General features: G+C 32.5%; 2 protein-coding genes across 2 annotated transcripts; one reads left to right on the top strand and one right to left on the bottom strand.

The window, feature by feature from the left end:
- Positions 1 to 7539: 7539 nt before the first annotated feature.
- LOTGIDRAFT_228264 (hypothetical protein) lies at positions 7540 to 12193 on the bottom strand. Its single transcript, XM_009053244.1, has 10 exons — positions 12140 to 12193; positions 11624 to 11735; positions 10877 to 11419; positions 10358 to 10651; positions 10003 to 10185; positions 9535 to 9693; positions 8935 to 9281; positions 8649 to 8736; positions 8399 to 8478; positions 7540 to 7984 (listed from the first exon to the last, which is right to left on the bottom strand). Exons 2-10 carry the CDS (start codon positions 11727 to 11729, stop codon positions 7964 to 7966), a joined length of 1821 nt encoding a protein of 606 aa, XP_009051492.1. The 5' UTR covers positions 11730 to 11735; positions 12140 to 12193; the 3' UTR covers positions 7540 to 7963.
- A 2916-nt stretch (positions 12194 to 15109) lies between these two features.
- On the top strand, positions 15110 to 15515 carry LOTGIDRAFT_103616 (hypothetical protein; the record flags this gene model as incomplete). Its single annotated transcript, XM_009053243.1, has 2 exons — positions 15110 to 15312; positions 15344 to 15515. Coding segments are annotated over 2 exons (375 nt in total), but the record flags the coding sequence as incomplete, so codon positions are not given.
- Between the last annotated feature and the right edge of the window lie 5703 nt (positions 15516 to 21218).

Below are 21218 nucleotides of genomic sequence, written 5' to 3'. Positions count from 1 at the left end.
ACAACCTTTAATTAGATATCAAACATCCATTATTAAATATCAAAGAAAAGTTTATTAGATATCAAACATCAATTACAAAATATCAAACAACCTTCTATTAGATATCAAACATCAATTACAAAATATCAAACAACCTACTCTTAGATATCAAACATCCATTATAAAATGAAACGACCATTTCTTAGATATCAAATATCTATGACAAAATATGAAACAACCTTTAATCAGATATTATAGAACCTCTTAATATTTAATACACACATCCATCATATTATCAAACAACCTTTTATGAGGTATTAAACATCTATTATAAAATATCAACCATTATTAGATATCATCAATATTTAAAAGATACCAAAATAATGTCCAATAATGTTGGCGGTTCATACAATCTAAGTGATTACAATTTTAGAGCAAAGATGCGGCGTAAAACTCCATTTAATTTCATTTGACTATGCTCGAGCATTTCATTATAAACCATTTTAGTCATGATAAGCACACAATAGATTTTGATATTTTTATTTGCAGGAAACCTGTTACATTGGCAGTATCGACTCGAACCTGGATTTTCTTTTTACCATAATGGGACGGTAAAAAATATTAACGAAGTAAGAAATAGCATCGAATGTGCTCTGTTTTGTTCAGTTGAAGTGAGTTGCGGTGGATTTAGTATAAAAACAGTTGAATGTGTTCTGATTATGAACGGAAATAAATCCGAATCTTTATTATATGAAAACCCAACTGATAATTGGAAATCGTGGCTGAGACTTTTTTTTAACAACGATTAATTGATTATTTTTATGTATTGTATGACAGGTACAGATTCTGTTCTGCTTTCGAAAGTGAAAATATAATTATAAAATTTCTATAGAAAACTCTAATTGTGCATCATCACTTTAGATTTGTCACGACATTAAATCAATAGTTCAAAGAGCTATTCAGGGGTTCGTCCTGTCTCATATATTATTCACAAGGTTTGTGCATGCGTTTACAAAACAAATCGAAAAATTGCAACGCGCACGCATTTTGATTGGCCCCTTAAAATCACACAACCTGATGAAAATTAAACGGCTTGGTCCCTGATACGAAGTTCACCATCTAAACTGAACCGCAGAAGAAATATGTGATACATAGTCTCGGACGTTGCTTGTATTCATACGAAATCAAATTGTCGAATTTTACATTAGATAACTCTTTAAGTGTCATCAAGAACTCTCACAAAACAAGAAAGTCATGAAAAGTTCACTGTTTTTCAAGTTTGAGAACTTTATCAAAGCCGTCATTGCATATTATGTTATTCCTGGTTCTCACCATTTCTTGCAGTCATCAATACAGTTTTTCAGTTGGAATTTACATAAAATAATCGTAGAAAGAAAATATACCGGTGTCTTTCCACATAGCCCCTAAATCATTCGCTCCTTATTATTTTTGACCCTTTCCCATATAGCCCTAACCCAAATTCGCCCTTTTCACATTTCGACCCTTACCCACCCCTTCGTTTCGTCCCATCCCACTTCAAATAATTAAGTTACATAAACAATTATGCCTTTTCTGGGTTCGAATTCCGTTTTTAATTTGCAATTGTTTTTTTCTGAATCCAAGCAATACTGTTTTCACAATATGCAGGTCATTATAATCGTTACCCCAAATGCTTGAATGTTAAGAGTATTTTATATATTATATAGTCGTCTAAAAATGGTAAACAGTGACATTAAGAAGTTGTTGACAAATAATTTTATTGACCATTATCGTGAACATGTGATGAAGTGTTTGCAAATTTAAAATCAGTTTGCACCATCGGTCTTGATATGAGTTTTGCGCTTTTGATGATCATTTCATGAGTCCGTTGATTTTTCTTCTTTTGGGGTAGTTAATCCATATCAATACCATCTGGGAATTGAATGTTCATTCAGACATGCTATAGTTCCATCTATAATATCATAATGAATAGAATTAAGACGATTCAAGTAATTAACCCTTTTGTGTCAATGCCAATGATTGGGCTCAATGATCGCTGTCCAATTCAAAAACATGGTTGTGGGTTGGGATGATTTGCCGTCAGCATTTCATCACAGATATTCAATCATCATTCGTGGCTTTTCATAATCATGTTAAAATTAACCTAACTTGGGGTCTTGCGATCGTGGGCTGCAGATGAAGTCCATTCTTCAAGCTACACAATTTCGTTTGACACATGGTGTTTATGTGGTATAGTAGCCAGATCTGACCAACAGAATGATTAACTGTCGGACACTGATCTCTGATCACTCATTAATTATCTATATGTTAAGTGACCATAAGGCTCTCAACTCTTCAAGTTTGACCATATCTTTACAATGTAACCATCAAGGTGAGTGGTTATTTTATTTTCATAAATTCTGAGAAACACTTTGAAGATATTGTTTCACGAGCCAAGACTCAAAGGACTTTTATGAAAATCTGGACTGAGATTTTTTTTTTTGGACTCATTTATTTATTCTTCGAAGGTCAGAATATGATACAATTTAAGATTGAATTCATTGAAATGTACTTTACTAAAGCAGGTTGGAGAACAGTGAAAGAATTCTGTTTCACTTACTACATTGTACCAACATAATCATCGAAACATCTGTAAGACAATACCAGTCTTTGGAACCAGAAGAATTGACTGCATTTGTTGCATGTATGAAATTGTTTCATTTTTGTAGTTCTGGTCCACTGCATTAGAAGATATATTACTTTTATGGGTTTTTCAGTGAAATTATAAAGTAACGTAATTTTTATTCTAGGTGTCAGTATGATGTACCTTTATCTTGTTGCCGTATTGATCATGGAGGTAAGGTTATCAGGTTCCAATGACTCTTCATCATCACCTGACCCAGCGACAGGGCCAGGTAGTACTTACCCTACACCACAACCCAGCTACACAATTACTTATATTAACGGACCCATGAGTAGTTATACCACAACACCCTTTACGACTTTAGGAGCCTCTGACACATCACCATTCGATAGAACGACGGAATTAAGTTCTCGATATACAGAAACTACGACACCGACTACGATCTGGGATGACAAAGAGCTCTCGGGATCTGGAAGTGGAGATATGTCGGAAACTAGTACTAAAGCTGATAATGTTACCATCTTAGTCGGTGACGAAGCAATTATTCAAGATGAATGCAGTACAATAGGTAAGATTCAATTTAATGTAGAAAAACAGTTTGAAAAATAAACATTTTTCATTTCGAAATAAAGCATCACACAATAAGCTATATTTGAAGCGTAGGCCTATTGTTTTTGTAGACAACCACGACTTTTTTCTTTTTTGTATTAAATTGAGCTTATATATAGCCACCATCGCATTCCAGAATCTTATATTTGCAGAAAAATCTATTTCTGACTCCACGATATCGGCGCATGTTAAAGGTAAGTCTAAGACATTGAACCGGGTGTAGAAATTTTAATTACATGAGATGATACCTGCAAGGACATAACCGTGTTATCCTCAATATTGCTTACCTCAGTACATCGTATACATTACAAACTGTTCTGTACAGACTTTGTAACAAAATACTCTCTACAGTATAATTACTCTGTATAAAATGACCCTGCACAGTATATAACAAAGTACTCTGTACAGTATATGACAAAATACTCTGTAAAAACTATTTTGTACAATGGATACAATAAATAACAAAGTACTCTGTAAAGTATATTACAAAATACTCTGTACAAAATGACCCTGTACAGTATATAACAAAATACTCTGTACAGTATATAACAAAATATTCTGTACAAATTGACCCTGTACAGTATATAACAAAGTACTCTGTACGGTATATAACAAAATACTCTGTACAAAATGACTCTGTACAGTATATTACAAAGTGTTCTTTACAGTTGATAACAAAATGCTCTGTACAAAATGTTCTGTACTGTATATGACAAAATACTCGGTTCGGTATATTATATGTATAACAAAATGTACAGTATATAACCAATAGAACAAAGCAGAATGTCTATTTTATTCTAATCAGTGTAAATTCAAAAATGATGTAGTGTGTTAGTATTTAGTTATTTGTCATTTATCTGTTACAGATTGTAAAGAAGACGTCATTCAGAAAGTATTTAATTCTTATATTAACTACTCATTTCAATGGGAATCTATAACTGCATACTACCAAATGGTGAGAGATATAGAATGTGCTAGATTGTGTTCTCGAGCAATGGATTGTATCGGTTTTCACTTTCAACACCAACAGCAAAAGTGTGCCTTGATAATCAACAGAACGGCTACATAGATTGAGAAACGGAGGTTCTCTCACCCAAACTTGAGATCTTCGTAGCTATTAATGGTTTTTCACACCAATAGTCTGAGTACTCTGCTGGTGATCAAGTGACATTACACTTTAAAGGGGCATTCTGCAACGTTTTTGATAATGAAAATTTTACATAATGCCCCTTTAATACCTTGGCTTTGGATAACTTAGTGTAGGATAAAAGTCTTGATTAGCTTACACGATGAAAATATTATTTTGATATAAGTTATTATTTTCAATAATTCCATTCTATGATGTTCCATTAAAGGATTAAAAATTAAATTTGAATTAAAAGGAGTTTTATTTCTTCGTGTTTTGAATGAACAAAGGAAAGGTTTAAACCACGTAATCCCTTCTAAACAATAGTTTCTGGTCATGACTGCTAAAGACTTATAAAGACATATTTAACAGTCTTCTGACCACCAACAACTACCTAGTTCGCGATAATTTGTCATCTATCAGCCAACCAACCTTCTGACCACCATGTTTCTGAGCCTAGTTCTCTGTAGCATTGAACATCCGTGTTAGATTTTAGTATCGTATATCTGGGGATGACTACATTTCTGAAAAATGAAATAGGAATTTTTCTTACGGGACGACTACATATATGCAAATGAGACAAGTGCCCCGTAGCGAATTCCCCTGTCAGTGATGCAGGTACGAGGGGCTGACATGGAAAAGGCGTCTAGTCGTTCGGATGGAACAATAAACCGATGACCCGTGTGCTACAGGCACAAAGATTCCTCGATAGTTGGAAATCGAAAAAGAGCAGGCTAATGCCACTGTTCTGGCAAAATTTCCCTCATTGCACCCTACATGGCGTTGCCCGTCTTCATAAGCCCACATGGTGCAGAAAAGTAGGACGTAAAACTCCATTCATTTCATTTCATTTCCGTAGCGAATTTGACAAAAAAATGAATAATAAAGAAATTTTGTTTAAAAACTAATGAATATAATATGATGTCTACAGAAATGACGGATACCTTTTGAAGTCTACCCAGACTACTCACCCAAATAGTTTTCGCCTTGCTACGTTCGGCTAATAAAAATTGCCCCGATTACAGCCCTGTCTCTTATTATCTGCATTTGCTTGATCTGTAATATAGGTAAATATTAGTTCAGTCAATCTTTCAAAAGCGGTCAGAAATTCCATGATCCAATGTGTGATGTCATATTCAATATGAGCCTCACTGAAGGTTAGGAACATTTTGTATGCTTTATTTTTTATCAAAATGGAATTTTGCACATCTGTGATTAAATATTGCTGCTATCGTGCAATGACAATTTGGTAAGCCAAGCTATGTGGACATCTTTAGTTATTAAGTTCTAGTAGGCTAGATATTTATTCAGTGGATCAGCTAGATGAGTTGGGGCTCTACACCTCGGTAAGTATTTTTAACATATGCTCCGCTGGATTCTGAGAACCCTCTTTGTCGGCTGTCGGAGAAGTCGGAGGCTATCAGAGGATTAAAGCTACTGGTATTATGCTGCCCTCTACAGTAAAGGTCTTAATATTTTTCATGAATTAGTGCCCTCATATGGAGTCATAGCTGACATTGGGACCACATTTGTCAAATAATTTAATAAGTTGTGCACCATTTTATATTGTGTTAACCTTTTATATACTTACTATGCTACAAACATGAATTTAATAAGAGCTGCGGAAGCCGATAGGAACTTTAAGTCTTAAAGGCATTGTAAAGAGGTTATCTATATAAGAAAAAGATATGTGTATCTGGGACACTGATAGCATCAATTTGCACCATTCATAAAACAGTTAGTTAGTGTTAGTGGAATTGTAGGAAGCAGACGTCTGCTTGGAAATTGAATTGGTGTAAGTTGTTTCTATCGGTGTCTCCGAAACACATAAAGAAATTAGAAAATGTCTTTGTGTCAATGACTGACGGTGAACCAAAGTGACTTGTCCTGCATGTAATTATCCACATGTAATGTTCCACAAAACATGAATTCTTAGTAAGTGTAACAGGAAACTAGATATATTTCAAGAATTTTTTAAATGCTGTTGTATAGAAAATTGCATTGATTATTACTTCTTTGCTATTTTAAATTGATTTACCAATACCATTGATTACAAAAGCCAGACAGAATTATATAAATGCATGAATTGTGGATCCGTCTTGAAATTGAAAGATCGACCTTGCTACTAATACTAGCAGAATAGAGCATCCTGCTAGCGTCTGAGCATCTTCACAATATCAAGCTATTACAAACTTTGGCTTATACCTTGACTGCAATAGCTACCTTTGTGTATCACGGAAGTTTATAGATGCAGAGATTGTGTTTTAGAGAATACAACCAATCAGAGTCCTCAACATACAGTTATGGTATACAATAAGCCACAATGTCTGTCTGGCTATGATTGGCTGTTTTCGCTGAACTTTAATCCAATCAAGTTGTTGCATTCCGTGATACAGGAAAGGTTGCTATTGCAGTCAAGGTATAAAACGAAGTTCGTAATAGCTTTATATACAATCGACCTCGGCGCACCTACTACTGGCAAATCGCTGTTGTCCGTGTTCTATTTTCTATTTGAATGGTTGGCCTTATCGGACAATTATTGGTAAAGTACAGCGTATGGATGTTGATGAAATCAAAGAAGTATCTTAGTTCAGTTTTTAGTGGCATATCATGTACTTCAATATATCCATTGATTCCATTAAAAGTACAAGAATTTATAATCAACACGGTTCACTTACCATGCTGTAAGGATTGCCTCTTTTAGAAATATTGAACCATTTAAACATTATCAATTAAATACCTAAAAATCAATCTTGAATTAAGGAAAACTTTGATTCAATCTGATTTAAATGTAGATCTATACGTATTGACTATCGCAGCGAGATTGACTTGTTAGGATTGTGGTTCTTGCTAGTGAAATCAATCTTTAAATACATATACTAATTGTTTCCCCATTTCTCCCACTCATTTTGTCCTCATTTTGTTCTTAATCTGATACTTGGTATTAAGAACGGTAGGTGTAAGTATCCCCAGTCAAAGAACGGAGCATCTATAGATCTGCAGATTAGACCTTGATTCTACACATTGAATCATGAGAAAGGCGTCTGTCAAAATCAACGATTTGACTTGATTAAAGATTTACGCGTATACAGACCCCCCTCCCCCCTCCCCCCCACCCTCCTAAAAAAACGTCTAGAAGATCGGCTAGTCGGAATGGAAAAAAAAACGATATAATAATGCTTGATGGAATTAAAACTCAAATACAGTTAGGTTTACAATTTAATCAAAAGATGCACTTGGGGAAGTATCGATAGGATGTTCATTAATATCGTTATTTTACAATAATATATAAATACATAAATAAAACTTTGACAAACATTTAAATTAAATATCTAACTGTATCACATAGAGACATTTCATTATGTACAAACATATCACAATTACTTATATATTTGGTATTTTATGATAATCACTGATTATGGGCGAGCTTCGAAATTTTAATTTAATATAACGAATTTGAAAAACTGATTCATGATAAATATAACTGATTGGATGCTTCATTGATATTAATTTGAATCGAAAAGGGATACTGACTGTAACCGAAAATGGAAGCTCTAATTTACAATATTATAGATATAAGGGGACATAATCAGTGATTTATGGTCTGTACTTCTGAATGGTGGATTTTAACAGAGATAAACTGTCAGCTGGAATGGAAAAAAAAGTTAGTTATATCAGATACAGAACTTAGCAAAATCACATTGTTTCAATAGCCGGAAATAAACAATTATCCAAAATTTCTTATGTTAAGACAGTTTTTTGGTGTGTTGTTTGCAAAACATATATGCATAGACGCATCTAGGTTTTCTGTCCTTTTTAGGCGAAAATACTTCTTTCAATGTGCAATAATGACGTAGAAGTATTTCTGCAATTACAGGAACCACGGAAGTCAGTGGGAAATCGGAATAGTGCCCACTTAACACCCCTGTAACACATGTAACAAAGATTTGAAAGGGGCTAATGTATTCCTTTAATGTTATGCTACAAACCAAATGCAAAATGATATGACTAACGCCGACACATGAATCTAAACTTGCCCAATTTTGAAAAAAAGTCCTTACCTCATCGACGTATCCTCTGAAGTTTGAGAGATGAGTGGCACGTCCTACTTGAAGAGCACATTGACTTCTCTTCACGGCACCTACACGAAATAAAAATGGTCAATATTTGTTAAAAAAAACTATGCAGTATATGATAAAACTTTAAAGAAACATTGGTCGTGCTTAACACGAACTCAATGAGTTTACCAAACCCTTTTTTGTATTGCAAATGGTTGTTATCAAAATTAACAAAGATATGATTAATTCTTACCATCAATGGTCTTGTGTGCAGAATTACCATTAACACTTCCTGTTAATACGTCACCTTCAACCTGATAGATGATCTCATTCCAACCATTCTGAAAACATCAAATTGACAATCATTAAATACTGGGTTAAAAATTCTTTGTGACCATAGTAAGAAAATAAAGCCATCCGTTTTTATCACAAATAGAGGACTTCTTACAGCCCACGATGTTTGGGACTTAATGGCTGCAATGCCAGACCAGTGGTTTAGGATTACATTAATTCATTGATCTACTGCAGAAGAAACTTACAGCACTAGGAATGGTTACAATACCAGCAGTACCAGAAACCGTCTGCAGTCCAAATAGGGTGTTGGTGTTGTCAATGGCAACGAGAAGAGACCCGGGTTTACCACAATCTCCATTAGATATAAGACCCTGTGATCCATAGATACTTTCTGCCTTGTATCTCATGGTGATTACAACCTTAGATCCAAATTCAATGTTGGAGAATCTTGGAATTCTCAATCCACTGGTACCATTGAAGTAACCTTTGCCTCCAATAACGAAAACACCTTCATTTTCTACGTAATTTCCGTTGCCAGATTTGTCGATAGCTACATCATCATCGAAAGGAATATAGACCTCTGCTTTACATTCTAAAAGCAAAACAAATATCATCATATTATCATCTTGCATTATTAAGAATTTTTAAAAGACCTTCAATTTGGTTGGAAATATAAGAAGAAAATGAGGTGCTGCATGCTTTTCCACTCATGCCAATTCAGAAATATTTTTTTTACTACCTTTTTGGAAACAACTTAATGTGCCGAACACACTCCTGTATAGGAACCGGAAGGGGTGCTTGCTGTGGCTACATTGTCACTTTGATGTGATAAAAAGATCACTTACCACCAGCATTAATTGGTAATGGATCAATAGCGACGGTACAACTACATTCAACTGGACTGAAAGCACTTCCTGGTGCACATGGTTTTCTGACCCAACCTACACCCCTGACAAATTGTTCATATGAGCTGATATCATCACTTACTGCTCTCATTTCACAATCTGAAAATATCAATAGTTTCCTTAGAAAACAAGCCTTAATTTTCTTTGACGATGTTTGAGTTATGTTATATTAATCCTATTTGGATTGACGAATATAAATGAAATATTAAATGCCCTGACCAGTTACCACAGTATAGAACAATAATTAACTGAAATGAAATGAATGGAGTTTTACGTCATTCTTCTCTGCATCATGTGGGCTAATGAAGACGGGAACAATAATTAAAGAAGGGAAAACTAATCATTATAAGAAATAAACCAAGCAAGGTACAATAAATCAGTTAAAATGCAATGCTGCTAGAAACTTACATGGGTTGATAAAATCTCCTTTGCAGTGAGCATTACAGTTGTAGCTTGGAACACATTGACCAGATACATAGGCAAATCCTTTCTTGCAACATTCTGGCATGGAAGTACCATTAGAGCAGGAGTAATATTCACGACAGTTACCAGCCTTTTTGTAGCTTGAGATGTGGTAGTTTTGACATGGGTCTAAAAGATAGAAATACACGTTTGACGCATTATGGATAACTTGAACTGTTATTCATTCACTAATTAATTGGAAGACGGTGCTGTGTTGTCTACAACACCGGCTAAGTAAAAACCAATCTTTGTCAGCTAATTACAGCAAAAGCTATTTAAATTTAAAGATTTTTTAACTTACCGGCACGACATTGAACAGCTGCAGGGTAGTTACAGGTTAAGAGATCTTGATCCCAGAATAATCCTTGTCCACACTGACGAAGAACAGAATTGACCAAACCTTCTAAACTAAATTCACATTGGAAGTATTTATCGCAGTCAGTAGGATGAGGATTGAATCCGATACCATTGGACATCTTGCAATTGGCGCATGGGTCTGGTTTGACTGTGGTGGTGGTTGTTGGTACGGTTGTGGATGTTGTTGGAGCTGGTGTGGTGGTCGTGGTGGTCGTAGTGGTTGTTGAAGTTGTGGTAGCTATAGATAGAAAAAGAAGCGTTTTAAATTAAATTAGAGACTACAGCTTAGGTATTAGGAGACATTTTCAGGGTAATAAAGAATTATACTTCATTTAAGACTAAGCGATTTTCAACAAAATATTAAAATGACCATAAGATTGCGGAATGTCTTTTCCATCACTTTAGGTCAATGATAGCATGCCTTTAATCAATGAGGTACAACGTTAATTTGATAGTAACTTACTTGGACAGACAACTTGTATGAAATTGGATAAAAGAGATCCAAGTTGGTTGAAGTTGACGGTGGTTAAGACTTGTTGATCATTAGAAGCAATGGATTTCAATTCAGTGGTATCTACGTTGATTCCAACACCAATAGCGAACATGTTGATTCCTTGGTTTCTAGCTATAGCTGCTTGTTGAGCAGTTGCAGCCTGATCTTTAGAGATGCCATCAGTAATGACTACACCAACGACTGGAACTCCCGGACGTCTCTGAGCAGCAACCATGTCGTTCATTTCAGCAATAGCAAGAGCAGTATTGGTACCATCTCTTGGGTGTGGCAAAGCTCTGATTCCTGGGATGATGTGACCAGCGTTTCCACTGATATCAATTTTACCAGCAATGGTGGAACTGTAGAGAACAACTCCAAACCGGGTGTTATCAGGTCGTACGTTCAAATCCAAGACAAGTGATTCTAGAGCCAACTTCAATGTGACGAAATCATCGGCTGCGATACTGTCTGATCCGTCTACGACAACGACTACGTCCAACAGACTTTTACATTCTGAAATGATGAATATGTTCTATATAAAAACTATGCAAGAAATGGATACGCTAACATTGCCGGATGTCCAAACGGATGTGCAATTCTTAGATGAAGTTTAAGACAAGTTTTAGGTACAAGATAATATTTGGAAGTATCTTTACTAATTCTGTACATTAAACCAAACAATCTTAGATAAAAAAAAAACTTTAGAACTGTACCAACCTGTGTAAGAAGAGATTGGAGCTACATATTGTACATTTTGGTGTTCATCAGAATAAACTGAAACTGTAAGTGCCAACAAAAAGGCTAAAAATAACTTGCAAACCATTTTGATCTGAAAAAAAATATGTTTTTATTATGATGGTTTAATTTAAGCTGGATGTGTATATTATATTCAGAGCACCTCTTTATCTATCTGGGACATCAGATTTATACCATTAATTGAATTGATAATAATAAGCATTATCCAAACCGAGACGCTGTAACTATAGACTCTTTTGTCTGAAATGATTATTGACGGAGATTCATAAAATATTGTTAAGTGTATACTTTGGAGAGTCAAGTACTAAGATAGCAAAGGGAACTTTAGACCAAAATATACTATACTATATTCAATATTCAAATTAGACTTATATTCTTTAGACAGCAAGTAATAATATACTTGAAACTCACAACCAAAGTTTTCATGAATGTACAATGTATATAAAAATGAAAAACAAAAGTAGAAATTTTTCTTACCTTGATTTAATTTCTACAAAGGTCTGCTTTAGTTTTCTCGAAATAGAGTCTTTAAAACGTTTTGAAAGAATGATTTGCATATTGCTCGGTCTGGTTTTTATATAGTTTGTAAGTGACCACAAACCCTCCTCAAAATACATTCCTCCTCCAAGGGTCATGTCAGGTCACCAAATCTTGTTGTCAACTCATCAAGGTATTTTTCACTGTTTCCTTATTGAACCCTAGATTTTAAGGTAAAACCTGTGTTTTAAAATAGTTGATTTGTGTTTAAAAACTGAAGTTGTCGCGTGGTTGGAAGGAACGTCAATCATCATAGGCTCATTACTTTGACGTCAACTTCAAAATAAATTGACTTCAGGTGAGTTGATATTAAATGCAGGACGGTACGGGAGATTTTTCTTGGCGTTTGATTGTCATGGATCACCTTTATTATCAAAGGGGAATGGTAATTTTTTTTTCAAGAAATTCCAAGATTCTATGTATTTATTTTCTATTTTCAGGTACAAACGTGCTGAAAGGTGTCACTTAAAAATAACAAAATGTGGCTCAAGGGGTTGTTAAAATTAAGCTCTTTTCTATGGAGCAATAAATTTTGCCTTCCCTGATCGCTTCCATGCTAAATATTGTAAAAATTGCGACGGTCTTCGCCAGTGCATAATAGAATTACCTATCCCGTTATTTATCCATATTTCATTGTTTATCTTGTACCGTACGCAATTTATTTCCGAACATCTGTGAAGGAAAACAAAATTTGTCAAATATAATTGAAGAAAACATTAATCTATGCCCATTTCAATTTACCCTCACTTGCTTCACATTAATTTCATTTTTAAAAATTAAGCATGTTCACTGTCATTTTTGAGATTTGCTCAAATCCGTGTTTAAAAACTCGTTTATATTTTTACTTGTCAAATCTATTTTTAAACATGATATAGGAATTTTACGTTGATTTGTTTACAAACATTAAAATCTCCACAGTCAAAAGTTGAAATTTAAAAGCTTTCAAGTAACAAATGATTAGTCACTGCACATCTAATGCGTAGTAGAAACGAATGTTCCTGTTTTAGAATATCGCCTCTCTCATTTCACTTCTACATAAGCAATGACATCCAAAGCTTCATATATTGCCCCTTCCAAACGATAAGGCTCGCTTATAACCCACCCTAACCTGCATTAAGCTAAAGGAGATACAGTGGCGTTTCTAAAGGGGGGTTGGGGCACTTTCAAAATTGTTATTACTTTACATGAAAGAATAGCCTGTGCCTCCCTTAAATTACTTTTTTGCAAATTGTTCTGAGGCTTTCACTTCTTTTTTAAAAGAAATTATGCCAGATCTAATAGCGCGATAGTATTCGGGATGAGGATCATTAGCTAACAAGTTCTGTTTATTATGTCTATTAATGGTTTCGAGAAGAGTAATAATGTCAATGCTTTCTTGTTGTTTACTTGACGAACTGTCCAATAAACCATCCAATAATTTATGGGCTGGGCAGAAATACTAATGACGACAATACAAATCATTACAAATTATCTTCCTCATCTCACTTCCTCGAACATTCACACCTAGTGAAGGTGGGGTTAAGGCGGATCAAGTGAGGATAGAATGATATTGATATATTAAACTTCAGCGTCCTTTCCGCAAAGAATGATATTTCATGCTTCTTTCAGATGCCTATAAATTTATACACACTGGCCACAATGTAAAATGACATTACGACCTGTTATTTTTCTCATGCTATTGTACATTAATGTTACGAGACCATTTCGCTTTCAGGGGCTTTGTAAACTAACATTACTTAAATCTATCTGGCGCTTGGTAAGTTAACATTACTATACTCTCTCTGATGCCTTGTAAGATAACATTACTATACTATTTCTGATGCTTTGTAAATTAACGTTACTATACTCTTTCTGGTGCTTGGTAAATTAACATTACTTTACTCTTTCTGATGCTTTGTAAATTAACATTACTATACTCTTTCTGATACTTCGTAAATTAACGTTACTATACTCTTTCTGATGCTTTGTAAATTAACGTTATTATCGGCCTACTCTTTCTGATGCTTGGTAAATTAACATTACTATTTCTAATACTTTGTAAATTAGTATCAGAAATACTCGATGCTTTCAGGTTCCTACATTTATAACGACTGTTTATGAAACGAGTGCTTTGATTCTTTCAAGTTCCTTGTATAGTAACGAGGATCTTTCTCAAATACCTTCATATGCTCAGTAACCGACCATTCTCGACTCCAAGTATTATATATGCCCTTTCGGTTGCCTTCGAAAGCAACACTGATCAAATAATTACCAGTCACTATTTTTTAGCTGCTCTTTAGAGTAAGGCTACTTGAGTGTTCTATTAGATGTTCTATAAAGTAAGGTTACTTATCAAGATCTTTCAGATATTCTATAAAGTAAGGTTACTTATCAAGATCTTTCATATGTTCTATAAAGTAAGGTTATTTATCAAGATCTTTCAGATATTCTATTCTTTAAAGTAAGGTTATTTGTCAAGACTTCTCAAATGTTCTATAAAGTAAGGTTCGATGTCAAAATCTTTTAGGTATTCTTTTTTGGTTACTTGTCGGGATGATTCAGATGTGTTATACAGTATGCTTAATTATCAGGATCTTTCTGATCTTAAAGTATGGTTACTTGCTGGTATAATTCAGATGTTTTATAGGTTTTATAGTGAGGTTACTGGTTCTTTCCAATGCTCTGTAAAGTTAGGCTGCTTGTCGGCTTAATTCAGATGTTTTATAAAGTAAGGGTACTAGTAAATATATTTCAATATTATATTCTTTAACGGGATTGTAAAGAGATTGTCTAAATATTTTATGTATATCAGATGTCTGTGGTTCCTCCAATTCCACTAAAAATTAGTGTTTGATGACTCAACTAATCACATAATATGCTCACGGTTTACCATTCAGGATGTTTCAGATGTTTTAAAAATTAAGGTTAGCAGTCGGGGTATTTTATAAAGTAAGGTTACCAGTCGGGGTATTTTATAAAGTAAGTTTACCAGTCGGGGTGTTTTATAAAGTGAGGTTACCAGTCGGGGTGTTTTATAAAGTAAGTTTACCAGTCGGGGTGTTTTATAAAGTGAGGTTACCAGTCGGGGTGTTTTATAAAATAAGTTTACCAGTCGGGGTGTTTTATAAAGTGAGGTTACCAGTCGGGATTTTTTTATAAAGTAAGGTTACCAGTCGGGGTGTTTTATAAAGTTAGGTTACCAGTCGGGGTGTTTTATAAAGTAAGGTCACCAGTAGGGATGTTTTATAAAGTGAGGTTACCAGTCGGGGTGTTTTATAAAGTAAGGTTACCAAACGGGGTATTTTATAAAGTGAGGTTACCAGTCGGGGTATTTTAAAAAGTAAGGTTACCAGTAGGGATGTTTTATAAAGTAAGGTTACCAGTCGGGGTGTTTTATTAAGTAAGGTTACCAGTTTGGTGTTTTATAAAGTAAAGTTACCAGTCGTGATGTTTTTGATGTTTTCTTAATTAAAGTGACCAGTAAGGATGTTTCTGGTGTTCTTTTAAGTAAGGTTACTTGTAGGCTGTTTCGGATGCTACACAAATTATGAATAAAGTAAACCCAATCTATCTCACAATAGAAACATAATTATTACAATTAAAATAGCATAATTTTTAATAACAATTAACATTATTTCAACACTACAAGTACAATTCGAAAAGTACAAACAATTAATAATAGCATAGAAAAGAAAAATGGCGAACGTTTGAGTTTAGGCACTTAGCATTATTCCATGTTTCTGTCTTCTGATTACCACATTATAGTTCTGCTGGATGTCTGAAATCCTATAGAGCCTTAAGACAATCATTGGTAACTATTGAACTAGATTAACCAATAACTTGAAAAGATGAGTCCATATCTCGTTTCATTGAATATATATCTCAAATAGCCACTCCTTAAAAGTTTCAAAAATCCTCATCTGTCAATCAAATGCCTAGCTTAATATCGACCAATCAAAGATCTTAAAATATAAGGCTATGATAATGATATTATTTCTGATCACCTGGACATGATAGATTAATAATGCATGAAATGTCGACAAAAAATATAGCATTCAATTTTCTGAAAAATATGACATTTGGTCATGGCATATAAAAAAATCTGTGTTTTAGTATAAAAATATTTTTCACAAAAGGTGTTGCTTTCAATTCTATCTGGCCAAAAAAATTCCATTTATTTTCTAAAGAAATTATGACCTTACATTATGCTTTACAGATTGGCGATTCATCAAAAATAAATTTGTGAAAATAATTTCAATGTAAGCCAGAAAAAAAAACTGTGTACAACAGCATAATGTGAGTGGGATATAAAAGAGGTTTTGAAGACATAGAATGTGTATGTCTGCAGTTCTAGACCCAATAGAATATGATTTCACTTGCAAAAACTACACGTCAGCCTGGAAATAAGAAGTGCAAAAATAGACACTATAAGTTACCAAGATATATATATACAAAGTCTTTGAAACCCTTTTACAACCTTTATATATCCTGCAAAACCTATTCACATTTATTCATTACATGGAAACACAATCAATATGAAGAATCAACATTCAGAATTTAAATGGCAACAAATTGCAGTGAGATACAAAGCATATATACTTGAAAACAACCAACAAGTTTGACAAATATTGTCAATTAACCAATGTCAAAAGATCATTCATAAAGAACATATTAATTATTAGCTGCTGTCAACGAGTTTGACAAATATTTTGAAATTACCAACATGAAAAGATCATCTAATTAAAAAATATTGACAATGAGCTGATGTCAACAAGTTTGACAAATATTGTCAAGTAATCAGCATCAAAAGATCATCCAATTAAAATATATTGACAATAACCTGATGTCAACAAGTTTGACAAATATTGTCAAGTAATCAGCATCAAAAGATGGTCCAATTAAAATATATTGACAAGAAGCTGATGTCAACAAGTTGGACACATACTATCAAGTAACCAGCATCAAAAGATGGTCCAATTAAAATATATTGACAAGAAGCTGATGTCAACAAGTTTGACAAATATTGTCAAGTAGCAAACATCGAAAGATGATCCAATTATAATATGTTGACAATGAGTGGCTGTCACATGACCAACTGCAATTTATATACAACAAAAAACCTTTAATAATAATAATTTTAATAACCTTGACCAACAAATTATTTAACTTTGAAAATCAATATTGATAAATAAAATTTGAATATACGTATTTTGACAAGCAATGTCAACAGATAATAATTTGACAATTCTCCAATTTATCCACAAACCCACGGAAAGAGTTCGTCAATTCACAAAATGGTAAAATCTGATTTGAAAAAAAGTTTAAATTTGACAAGAAAATAACACAAATATGAATACAGCATCTTTTCAAAGTATGTTAACAAAATAATTATTATATCTTAATATAAAACAGCTTATTTCACACTTCTTTTTTAAGAGGATTCTGTCATTATTATAAACAATCGTTTAAAGTATAATATGTGTCAAATGTTGTCAATGTACATAGGCATAGAGAATCACAAGATGTATGTTAACATGTACATAAATTTAACTCAATGTTTGAAAAATACCAGTTTCAAAACTGAAATATCCATATATCTATTGATTCTTTACAAATATGTGTTTACAATAATAGACATAAACAGGTGCACACAGTTTACATCATAAATTGTTTACATTATGAGACATAGTTTACATCATCAAACATATTGTTTAAATTAACAAAAACATATTGTTTAAATGGTCAAACATAGTTTTAAATGATCTTAACATAATGTTTACACTATCAAACATAATGTTTACACTATCAAACATAATGTTTACATTTTAAAACATATTGTTTTTTTATATCAGACTTATTGTTTACATTATCAGACATATGAGGATAAAATTCAAATTAAAATATTGAGCAATTGAAATCCAGCAGTTTAAAGAACAGGGCAATGCTTCATAAAAAATCTTCAAATTCATTTCAACAGTTAATTTAACCACCAAAATCCTAATAGATTTTCATCATAAGATTATGTTTTAAGAAAGAAATAGAGCTGATCAATATAAACCTCTGACAAAACCAAGAATTGTTTGACAACACAATGACACAAACTTAACTAAGCCAACAATTTCATCGAATTATGCAATTCTTAAAGGAACTGTTTCCTGATTTTCGGGGGGTTGATGTTGGTCTTGAATATATATAAACCTGAACTAAACTTTCTATTTCTGTATATGTCTTTTCTGTATATGGCTATATATGGTCTCATGAAAAGAGAGTCTCATCTTTTTAACTTTTCGAATGCAGATAATATTCGACACATGGATTTGAAGACTCAAATTTCGATAGTAAGCTGTGAACACTATTACTGATGACGACTCTGTCCCTTTAATTACAATTTATCAATAGTGCAAAAACTGAAAATTTGGACAATATGAAATTATGTGACTTGGTGCAATATACTGAAAACTAGTTTATAAAAACCTGTGCTGATATTACAGATATAAATAATAACACAAACTGAGAGCAGAAATAAATGGATGGAATAAGATATTAGCAAAATAATTTTAATGTATTTAAATCTTACCCTGAAGGACACAAACTCTTTCTTCCAATTTCACTTCAAAAATTTAACAGCCAAGTAACAAAAAAGACCAATTACACCAAAAAACTTTAAATTTTATTGAAAAATCAGGGTTCACATCTCCTTTTAATCCATTTAAAAATTTTAATTTTCACATTGATTTGTCATAATATAATTTCTTATAATCTTGTAGAACTGGACAAAACAAGATTATTCTCAACAAAATATATAGCCAAAAAATAAAGATGATATTTGTACAAAAGGTAGGAAAATATATACTAGGCCAACTACTAGAGAATACAAAATTTTGATGTTTTTTTTTCTGACTTTTGGATGTTTTTTTCTTTCTCTGCATCGAAGGGATACAATTCTCTAACTACTCACATTATTAGATGATCAGCTTCCTGCATGAATGAAAATCTAACAATCAGTTTGTATACAATTAAATCAAAATTCTGAAATATAAGATTACAAAGAGAGTCTTATATCAAAATTGAGACCACTGGTCAAAATTTTTAGATAACAAGGTCTTGGCAACATAACTCTATATAAGTAATGCTAAACTGACAACTGGAGGATTCATTCTGTGCATGAACTATCAGTTGATAAAGTGTATAATTAGTAACTGTAACCCTTTGATAAACACAAGAAGAAAGAAAATTTGGCAGAATATTTTGATTTAACATGTCGAATATTGTTATATGATATTTTTTATGGAAATGATGAAGATCAAGGGGAATGATACAAGTGGTTATTTTGTGGTTTAAGAAAACTATCTAAATACCTACTAACTATAAGTTTCTTATTTAAAAATACATGGCATTGTTTTTCTTTCAATAGATTTAAGTAAACAAAATAGTTTTGATTTTTACATTCATATAAAAATAATTAAAGCAAGCCACAAACAGTGATAATACAAAATAATTTTAACATTTGATAAAAAAGACCCTCAAATATCTTTATCGCATGGCAAACAATTTAACAATACAAAATAATCTGTTACAAAACATACATTTCTTGAGGCAAATATGGCATTATGTAGTCCAACAAAATTTCATAAATTAACTATTATCAGTCAACAAAACCAGATTTCAAGTAACTATTGCAAAATATAAGTAGTTTATAGAGGAAATATAGACTATTATAGAATTCCAGACATCAATTTCAGTCATATACGTCTACGAAATAAATAATAAGACCTAAAATTTTTAGCAGACTATATTGTCTATAAACTAAATAAAGCCAAATTCTGTAAGTTATAAGTCAGATATTTGTTATCTTTCACTGGGAATAGTGAAATTTTCTTCAGCAATATTAATTTTGTCACCTAACATTACAAATGGGATTGACGATGGTAAGGTAATGTCACAAAAATACCTACCATTGAATACTCAGACCAAAATAAGTTTTGCTAAAAGTTTGAACAGCATTTAAATGATGCTTGATATTGTCTATTGTCAATGTTTCTCTAACTTCATTGGAATATTTTACTCAAAATCTTGGAATTGGGACATAAACAACAAAGTCATGAAAGAAACCATAGAAAATATAAATAAATCAATTAAAAAATTATTATAATAATACTCCAATATTTATATTATGATATGGATGGCTTTGTTTTATAACAAAAACTTTTCAGTAGAAGTTCATTTCTATAAGAATTCTGATATTGTGTAGTAAGAGATCAAGAGAATATTTCATCCTACTTGATTTTTTTAGCTCATCAATCTATATTCACTAACAATATTACTGTTATTTAGAGTTCAAATCAGACATTTCAGACAAAAAGTCATACCAGTAAAAAAAAAAATATTTTATTTTACCAAGATATCATAATGACAAAAATATCAATTTCCTTTAATATGAAGTAATCTAAATAAAATAAATTTGTATTTCCTTGTTTTTGTCATTTTTTCCTGGACTCAGAATTCTTAAAGAATATAGAACCACTGTAGTTATATTATGTATGAAATATTAGAAGTAAAATCACCCATTATCTGATTAGACAAGAAAATGAAATCTATTGACCAATTGAAATAAAGGATTTTATCAATGGTATGAAGTTAAATAACAGAGACTGTATAGCTAGTTAGATTGTCAAAACCACCAGTTTATACACACTTTTACAATCATTTACAGTTATTCAGTCAGACTCAAGAGAATTCAAATCTAATGTCTTCAACAATGTTAATGTATTCTTGGCACAGTTTATGAATTAGCTTCATTTTTAAGAATTATCGGAAAGTTTTTAATGAATAATTTGGTTTGTAAATGCATATTTGTTACCAATATTCCTTGTGAAAGTGAAAAATCATCAAAACACAATGCTATATACATCATATAATTTTCACAATTCAGACATGACAAACAATCAAACCTATGAATAAGACTGTTTTTATATTCTTTCAATTTGATAACTGTAGGCTTTGACAATCTTACTAACTGTATATAAAATAGTTAAATAGT

Source organism: Lottia gigantea (genome assembly GCF_000327385.1).
Source record: "Lottia gigantea unplaced genomic scaffold LOTGIsca_2, whole genome shotgun sequence".
Taxonomy (NCBI): Eukaryota; Metazoa; Mollusca; class Gastropoda; family Lottiidae; genus Lottia; species Lottia gigantea.
This window is presented reverse-complemented; position numbering and strand designations above follow the sequence as displayed.

Bases quoted from the DNA above. Each gene is read 5' to 3' on its own strand.
- LOTGIDRAFT_228264 (XM_009053244.1), bottom strand. From the start codon at position 11,729: ATGGTTTGCAAGTTATTTTTAGCCTTTTTGTTGGCACTTACAGTTTCA. The intron at 10,652-10,876 runs GTAAGTTACTAT...TTCTATCTATAG, and splicing joins CATACAAGTTGTCTGTCCAA to CTACCACAACTTCAACAACC. The intron at 8,737-8,934 runs GTAAGTTTCTTC...TGATGTTTTCAG, and splicing joins TTGTAACCATTCCTAGTGCT to AATGGTTGGAATGAGATCAT.